The sequence below is a fragment of the Sceloporus undulatus genome, chromosome 4 (genome assembly GCF_019175285.1).
Source record: "Sceloporus undulatus isolate JIND9_A2432 ecotype Alabama chromosome 4, SceUnd_v1.1, whole genome shotgun sequence".
Lineage (NCBI taxonomy): Eukaryota > Metazoa > Chordata > Lepidosauria > Squamata > Phrynosomatidae > Sceloporus > Sceloporus undulatus.
Genome location: NC_056525.1, coordinates 202834473 through 202844130, shown reverse-complemented (window position 1 = coordinate 202844130; position 9658 = coordinate 202834473). Strand labels below are relative to the sequence as shown.

Here is a 9658-nt window from a genome sequence, read left to right as displayed (position 1 = left end):
CCCCCATCCCAAGATTTTCCCCATAGTTGGAGAAGTCCTTGGAACAGATCTAGGATTCCAGGGGGGCTGCAGAGGAAATTTCACCTCCCTGTTCTACTCACAGACACCTTTGATCAACAGAATGGCCACAACTGGATACAAATCTAGTTGTCTGGACTACTTTTTTAAAAAATACTGACACTTTATATGTTACAGGGCTAGTTAGTATATTGGATGGGTTCACAATGCATACCTTTAAAATGAAGTACTCAAAACGATATTGAATTTAAATTTTTTCATATCTAATCCTTTGCATCTTGCTCCACTAAAACATCCCCAGCTATTGATACTTCTTGCACAGTGTGCTAGAAGAAATATTTGGAACTGTATTTCAAGAGGAAAATATTACATTTTTCCTCTTCTTAGCTGCATAACCTTTATCTGTGACAAATTTATTCTCAAATTGCATTTATATGATTTGGCTCTCTGCCTGATGGGCATTTAAAATCTGGTTATTCTGAGCTGCTTTTAATGATATGTATAGTTGTCTCTACCTTAAATGATAAATTTTTGGGCTATAAACTACCTTGGGGGAATTTTCCTCTAAAGTTATTGACATGTTTTAAATAAATAATTTAATGGCATAGCTAAAGGCTGATTTCAAACTTAATTGGTTAATAAAAACAACAAAACATACTGTATAATCTAAAGACTAACACACATACAAATGTAATTTTCATGAACTCTAGCCCACATCATCAGATGTATGAAGCATCATCCAGAGTTTCAGCACAAGTAACTGGGTTGTGACTATAGCCAGTGAAATTGGATGGAAATGAAATGCAGAAGGTACCAGCAGTGACAGTTACATTATTAATACTATCTAGTCAGAAAACTATTGCTGATAAGCCATTTAGTACAAGTGGTGTTCAAGTTCACTTCAAACATAGTGATAGATTGGAACTTCCTTATCAGTTGTAACTCAATATTTTCCCTTAAAAAATTGTTCCTTCAAAATGGATTCTTTAATGTCAGTGACAGTGAAGTGGCTTTTGAATAACCGTGTTTCTGATGTCAGTGTTAATGTGCATATGTTCTTTTCTGTTGAGCCCATCTGTCCTACATAGAATGGAAATGGACTTTGCTGAGAGAGGATAGTATATGACACATTGTCACATTGGGAGCAATTACTATGTATGTATATTGTTGGCATATTTCTTAAAATTACATCCCCCCCCGTGTGATCATTATGTGAACTGATTTTTTTTCTCCTGAAGATTCAGCCCCCCCCCATAGCTGTGTTGCTCTTTGCAGCAAAAACAGAAGATTATTGAGAAGTTTTAAATTTTCATGTTCAGAAAATTATATGTACGAATCATATATGTATGTACAGTCAGCTGTAGGTGTTTGGAGATCATAGGTACAAACGTGTGTGTGTGTTTTAAAAATCAAATAAAAATAGTCACCAAAAGAACAAGCTGCTATAGAGAAATATCAGGGATATTTCTAAGGATAGTGCAGTACTTAGTGTACAGCACTGGTGGATTCACAGTTGTAACACTCTCCTAAGCTGTTCCCTCTGGTGACAAAAAAGCCTAGCAAGTTGGTAGTGTAAATATGTGTTTTGTCTATATATTTCTTTCACTTCTTAACAAGAAACTATGTTGCTTTGCTACCTTCAAATTTGTTTTTACTAATTTTCTCATCAGTATTGTTTTTACACTTTGTATCCTAATCATGATGAAGGGTCTCTGAAAATCTTCTATGTCAGCTTCTTTTTTTCCACCTAACTGCTGCTTTCTCTCTCTCTTTCTCTTTCCTTTATTGTTGTGTAGGCCTGACCAAAGATGGCAATAATGAAAATATTGATTCACTTGAGGAGGTCCTTAATATTTTAGCAGAGGAAAGTTCTGATTGGTTTTATGGTTTCCTCTCATTTCTCTATGATGTAATGACTCCTTTTGAAATAATAGAAGAAGAAGAAAGCGATGCAGCAGATGATGTTGATGGTACGTCACAGAATGAAGGGGTTCAAGGAAAAAAGACTTGCGTTATTGTGGATTTACAAAACCAGTGACGTCACTTTAGGGACAGTGATCATTGACTTTTGGAAATGTCCATGAAATTATCAGAGCAACAGGGTTCTGGGATGAATGGGGTAACCTCCCCCCCCCCAATGGACATGCCAGCCATATAATATAGATTCATTTCTCAAAAAGCTTTTTAGAATCGTGCATTTGAGAGACTGAAATAACACATTTGTTAATAGAAAGGTAAAAGTGTCTTCAATAATGTGATTGGGTTCTGTATGGCTTTGCTTCAGTTTGTGCATTCTTAGCACTGACCTGTACAAGCACTATGATAGTAATGTGTATTATTAACCCTCAAATAGTTAACATTTCTAACAAAATGTTAATTGGCTGTGGAACATTATGGCATGACTAATATATTGTGCATATATTTATATTTTAGATTTTAAGATTCTGCCTCTATAGGATTAAATTTTAAAAATTATTGAACCTATTTGATTTTCCTACCAGTGATTATTCCTTAATTTTCTGTTTTCTTAGATGCTTTTGCAGACTTTATTGAACATACTATTGAAATTAGTTATTAAAAATTAAATTAGTTTAACCCATTTACTATTAGAAGGAAAAAGTATGTGATCCTTATTGCATATTTTGAAACAGATTTAATTCTTATTTTCTTCTTATACTAAAGACATGTCAAAGGTAGTTTTGTTTGTAATAGCTTAATGGCCATTTTATGAAAGTGAGAATCTGTAAATATGTATTTCTCCTGTAATGTCAAGCTAATTAAAGATAATCATACAAACTCTTCTAAAGGCAATGGTTGATTTGGGTTTGATTGATTTCCTTCCCATCTATGTTCCTACCTCATCTCATATTGAGGTGACTGTTATACAAGTGCCCCCAGTTAAGCAATTTCCACATCTAGGTTTCTGTGCACCAACTTACCCTTCTGGAATTGGTGTCTGTAGAAGATGTTGTTGTTAAAGATGGTGTGTGTGTGTGTGGGAGTCAAATCTGGTGCTTGCAATGCATGCACACTGCTGAGGAAATAACCAGCCTTAGTCATGGGCTTACTTCATAATGCTGAGCATATGATACTGCAAAGCAATTTATATTTTGCACAAATGTCTGTTTGACTCATTGTGGTGCTATTGTACACATGATTTGCCAAAAATGCATGTTTTATGTTATTTGTTCAAACCAAATGCACAAGTTGAACCCTGGATTTCTGTGACCACCTTCAGCTGTGTCTGATGCAGAGCATATATTTCTTTCTTACAGAACTAGACTTGACTGTTGGATGCAATTGTTGCAGAATGAACTAGAACTTGATTTGTTGGTAGATACAGCATGCTTTGTGTCTTAAAATATTTGGGAATATCTTGGAAATGGTAGTGTTTTGAGCAAACAGTGGACTAAAGAAGCTGATTTTTGATATGCATTTGTCTGTTAAAAGAATAAGTTCTGATTACCTGTGTTCAAGATGCTTGTTTAGATAATATAAATCCTCTTTAGTTAATGTAAACCCACTCTTGATATGGAATATGGTGGAGTCTCAGAGAAAGGGAGGGACCATTTCACAAAGCTCCACTCTCCTGTCATGCACAATGTGAACATACTGTATGTAAAGTCGAAGGCTTTCATGGCCGGCATCCATAATTTTTTGTGAGTTTTTCGGGCTATGTGGCCATGTTCTAGAACATGGCCACATAGCCTGAAAAACCCACAAAAACTATACTGTATGTAGTTTGGAAAAGCAAATGGGTATATTAACAATTTAAAATGACGATTATTCACAACTTGACTTTTGATACCAGATACTGGTATCTAAAGTCCAGATCCTGGTCCTGCAATATTTAACAATTCTGAGGGAATATGATATTGTCCGTGGTGAGCTTGTTGTCCCTAGCTTGGGATAGGTATTAAATTAACTCTTGGAAGGGAACATAATATCTCTTTACAGGTCACGTCAAAGTTTTTAAAACAGATTCAGTTATAAGCTATGCTAATATAATGGATTGTTTCAATATGCACACTGTGGAGTCATTCTGTAATTCTTTGTAGAAGTGGATTTGGTTATTTATATCAAAGCTGGATCTAGCAAACAAATATGTGGCGTAAGATGAAATTTGTACACATTATCTATCAGCAGTAATTTTACAGCAATGGGATTTATTTCAGTTTGAATATTTATATATTTTATATTTTATATTATCAGTTTTTAATACTGAAGTTTTCAAAATTTTAAGGCAAAACATTAATAATAGTACAGTAGTCTATGTACCGTGAAAAACATTAAACTTTGCTTTTTGAGCTGTTAAATATTAAGAATGATTGTTTTAAAAGAAAAAAGAAAACAAAGATTAAAAATGCAGCATTTTTATCATAGTGGAAAACACTATATTGTGTTTTAGTTTAAAATAAATGAAACATATAGGTTAATTAATATATAATATTTATAATCACTCTTTTATTGGATTATTAATTGACATTCAAACTAAACCCCAAAAGGATCTAATATAGGTGTCCCAAAGGCTTGAAATCTGAAGGTTTTTTCTTTAAAATGCATATTCACATGTCGTACTGTTTTTCAAACTGCCTTTGATTTCCAGTATTATTTACCTGCTTATAGAACAGAGCTTCCTGTGTAACTCAAACTAGTTGCAAAAGTGTTTAAAAGTTTACTGATAATATTTTAAAGTATGTACATTTAAAATATTTGTAAAATATTTTTAAAGGTTATTTGAAATTCTGTACTGTTATAATTAAAATGTCTATTTGTTTATAGTTATACTGGGTAGAGATTGACCAATGAATCTTGATATACCACCCAACCTTTAGGTGGATTTGAAGCTAGTTCATGAACTGTTCCCAAATAGTGTCCATCAACAGCTTCTTATAACTTCTTATATCTTGGGCCAGTGCCATCTGACATTTTTGTAAATTACTTGGAAAAGGGAATAGAATGGAAGTACTCATATTTGCTGATAACATCTGACTGGACAGCATTGGTAATACATGGAGTCTCCTTCTTTGGAGGTCTTTAAGCAGAGCTTGGATGGCCATCTGTCAGGGATATTTTGATTGTGAGTTCCTGCATGGCAGGGGGGTTGGACTGGATGGCCATTGTGGTCTCTTCCAACTCCTTCATTCTATGTTTCAGGATGATCCCAACTGGATAAAGAACTAATCCAAAACTAACAAAATGAATTTCAAGTGCTGATTGCATTTAAGTTAGAAGAATCTGCTGCATAAGTGTAGAATGGGCTTTGACATTAGTACATGTGGTTGGTTTTAGCCTGAACATTCTCCAAGGATAGAGTGGCCAAAAAAAGGTGAATGCTGTTCTAGGTTGCAACAACAGAAATAAAGTGTCTAGTTCTTGAGAAGTAATGGTACCACTCTGTTCTTCTCTTTTGAGACCTTACTGTATTCATTTATGGGCAGCACAGTATAAAGATAGAAGTAAACTAGAATTTTCCTGAATTAATCACTGAAGGTGATGAATGACCAGGAACTCCAGTCCATTGAGGAAAAGAGTAATAAGACTGGAAATTTATCCAGGAGAACTCACAAGAGGTGACCTGATAAGTCATCTTCATATTTTTGAAATGTTGTTCACTGTTGCTCCAAAGGGACCCAAACTGGTAGATTCACATTGCAAAAAAATACATTTTAAAAATTAAAGTATTAGGAAGTACTTCTTGGTAGTACAAGTGAAAAGGACTGACACATGAGAGGGTGCCTTTTCCTTTGTCAGAAACTGTTCAGAGGCTAAATAGCCACCTGTAAAAGTCTCGTAGAACTGTACTTGTCCTTCCATTTACAGTATATGGCTGTATGATCATGCTTAATAGTTGTAATATTACAGTTTCCTTTAGAACAAATACTATTTTAAAGTTATTTAGTTATTTTTGTTTGTATGGAATCTGTAGTGCTCACATGCTTTGGACTGAGTTTTGTAGAAGCATTCCTGTTTCATAATGCATCTAGATCAATTAAATGCTCGTCTGACTGATAACTACATTTTGGGAGAGAACTGTCTGTAACAAAATCTCTGACGGTGTTTTTATTTTCAGCATCTTATAAGTTTGCCTATCTGGACATTTTCATATTCTTAAGATCCATTAATTAGATAAACAAAAGTAAACTCCATCTGCACTGCAGAAATAATCCAAATTGACACTATTTTAACTGCCACAGCTCAAAGCTATGGAATTCTGGGAATTTGTTGTGTCACTAGAGCTCTCTGACAGAGAAGGATAATTGTCTCACATGAGCCATGGAAGTTAAAGAGGTCTCAAACTGGAGTATTTCTGCAGTATGGATGCAGCCATATTCACTTTGCACAAGTTAGAAATAATGTAGTCACCATTTTAGTATTCTTTTTGTCACATCCACCTAAATTAGGTTGGGCAAATTGCAGCCCACAGCCTACACCCTCCTGTCGGGCTGTTTTTGTGGGCCCCAAGACTCCCAAATGCCCCTTAGGGGGTGTGGAAGGCATTAACACCAATTTTGGGGCTTCCCTGGTCCCACTGGAGAGGACTTTTTCAAAACACGAAGTGACCAGCAAGAGACTTCTGCTCACTTCCTGTTGTTTTAAAAAAGCATATCCTGGGTTTAAAGTGGCCCAGAAAGGCCCCCCCCTCCAAACATGAGTGAAAATGCCTCCTGTCCCCAAAAGGGTATTTGGGCATGATCAAAAGACTTACATGAAGTTACATGGCCTTTCTTTCACCCAACTTGGTGCGCTTTCTCTTTCTTAGGTGCTTTTTCTCTCTGCTTTCCAAACTAGAATTTTTTTCCCAATCATTCAGATAATTTTTCTTTCCCTGTATGGTGGAGCTTTTTCTTTTTCTCTGCTTTTCTTTCTCCATCCTACCCTTCTGTCTTTATCCAGTTAGCTTGCTCCAATCCCCCTGCTCAAAGGAAGGAGCAGGTTTTCCTCTCTCTCTGTTGTTTATAGAGTTAGCGGTCTGGTACTTTTAAGGTCTGATGAAATCTTGCTGTTTCAAACTGGTAAGTCTGATGTTTCATTTAGTATGTATAACTCCTAAATACTCAAAATAATGTCTGTATACTATTTGCATCTTATAAAAAATAGGACAGTCACCTGGAGGGGTTATCAAGAGAAAAGCTAAAGTCAAAGGTACATTGCTGTCTTGAGCCTTAGTGACTTTCCTAGCACACTGATTGTTAATGCTTGAAATGCATGTCTTTTGCCGTCTTAGTAAATGCCATTTACTAATTCTGGATGTTATTTGTGCCTACAGGAATGTGGCATATTTCAACTGAAATTTATTGAACATGAAATATCAGCCAGTAGGTTAGGATAATGCTTGACTTAATTATTTTTAAGAACTTTCCTCCCAGTTCAATTAAGCGATTGTATACGTATGGCAATGGGCATCTATGCATACATTTCTACTGGATTGGAGGTCCTATGTGTAAGTGGATGCAGTGCATGCATTTCCTTTCCCTGAAATAGCAGCTGAGGCTCTTTTCTCTTTCTCATCCTCCCCGTCCCTCTCTGTGTATGTAATCTAGTAAAAATAGGAAGATCAGAATTTTAAATCCAGTCTCTAGGCCTTATCAGATATCAGACTGGCAGAGTTCTAGCTGCTTTTCCTTAGGTCTGCATATCAGCTCCTCACTACAGAATTAGAATTTGTTCATTTGTGCAAATAGTTCAGTCCTCTGGATAAACATGGCCAATAAAAAATACTATACAGCTTTCACTAAGTAAATAATATATGTAGAATGTTTTTCTTTTTTATGTTCATATGGAATTCCTGTTGTTACAAGGTATTTAACAATACTAGTTATCTGAGGTTTCTTTTTAAATGGATATTTCCTATGCTATGTCAGATAATATAAATAATATATTGAATGCTTGGTGCCCAACATTAGCAAACCCATCTCGAATATATTTTAATCCATGGAATGAAAAATCTTTAAAGGTGTAATAACTGAAGGCATTTATCAGCAACTATCCTTCAAAAATACTTTTAGCTATTCATTTCTGAAACTGGTTGCCAGGAGAAGGATTTATGTGTGGGGAGAATTGTCTGAGAGGAGCGAGAAGATATCTTGCTGAATGTGAATGCTTGGAGGGAGAGGCCAACTGGAAGGGCCACCAAAGGAGGGCCACCAAAATGGTGAAGGGTCTTAACCATGCCCTATGAGGAATGGCTTAGCGAGCTGGGGATGTTTAGCCTGGAGAAGAGAAGGTTGAGAGGTGATAGTTGAAGGGATGTCATATTGAGGAGGGAACAAGCTTGTTTTCTCCTGTTCCAGAGAACAGGACCCGAAACAATGGATGCAAGCTACATCCATTGATTCCACCTCAACATTAGGAGGAACTTCTTGACTGTAAGGGCTGTTTAACAGTAGAACACACTCCCTCAGAGTGTGGTGTAATCTTCCTCCTTGGAGGTCTTTAAACAGAGGCTGGATGGACATCTGTCAGGGATGCTTTGATTGAGAGTTTCTGCATGGCAGGGGTTGGACTGGATGGGCCTTGTGGTCTCTTCCAACTCTGTGATTCTATGTGTTACCTGTGATAGAGACTCCACTGTCTGGGCATCAAGCATTTGCCCCCAGAATGCCTCTTTCATTTTGTCTTTCATTCATCTGGGTTCAATTACATTGAGGAGTGTGGTTGAATGAGCTGCAGGTGTAAATGAGAAATAAAGGTTATGTTTTTAGGGGAAAAGTTAAACTCTAGTCTGCCTGCCAGTTCTTCACATCCATTTCTCCCCAGTGATTTCCTTATAAAGTCTAGTAAGGCCCCAATTCCTGACTAGAAATGCATGTGTGTGTTTATGCTTTTTGCATGACAATGTTTGGTTGGATTTAGGTTTGATTTGCATTGCAGCTGAAATAAATACATTTTAAAACATATGTAATTAATTCATTGTGAGTTTTCATGAAGATGTTTTGGTACTGGAATGAAAGAAGCGTAAAGTTTTGTAGTCCTCTTCTTCATCAACATTACTCTCCCATGGAAATACATCAGAAAATCAAGGGAATAATTTTTGTAACCCCAAAATGCTGTGTGTTTGTGTATATAAGAAAGAGAGAGAGAGAGAACAAGCATGCACACTCTCATGAGACTAAGTTTGAATGCTACCCTGAATTTGGGAAACATTCAAAGAAACAACTTTTAACAGATTATAAAGCAGGTTTTAGAAAAATCTAGCTCAACAGGACCTAAAAACCAACCAAAAGCTCTGTTTCTGGTACCTTATTAGATGGGTGAGAGCATCATAAGTAGTCTTATTGGGAGGTTTTTCTTCACATACTCTGGTCCCAAGCTATTTGGAACTTTATAATTCAAAAGCAGTACTTTCTATTTTAAAAAAAACCAAAGAATTTCCCCCCATATTTCTGATATAGGCCAGTTGATAGGTCTGTAGTTGATAATCTATTATGTTCTCATTCTAAATGAGCAGTGGTTTCCACACATTTTTCATAGGTACCTCACTTGTAAAGCATTGTAATTAAAGATGAAGAATTGACATAGTCAAGATTTTAATGTAAAAGTTACAGTAGGGAAAGTTTTAAAATTGGTATTGAAATCATTCCAGCGGTTACCAAAAGATCTTTCTTGATTTTTTTTAAAGGAGTATAGGCTATGCTCA

General features: G+C 35.9%; 1 protein-coding gene across 17 annotated transcripts in view; it reads left to right on the top strand.

The window, feature by feature from the left end:
* The window catches only part of ASPH (aspartate beta-hydroxylase), a 253820-nt gene that overhangs the window by 51762 nt on the left and 192400 nt on the right, over positions 1-9658 (top strand). For 14 of the 17 annotated variants that reach the window (XM_042463718.1, XM_042463727.1, XM_042463726.1 and 11 more), the window contains one exon: positions 7120-7164. The exons of the other annotated variants lie outside the window; for them this stretch is intronic. In XM_042463718.1, coding sequence (XP_042319652.1) covers positions 7120-7164 — 45 coding nt within the window. The remainder of the gene's footprint in view (positions 1-7119; positions 7165-9658) is intronic. 17 annotated transcript variants of the gene reach the window in all.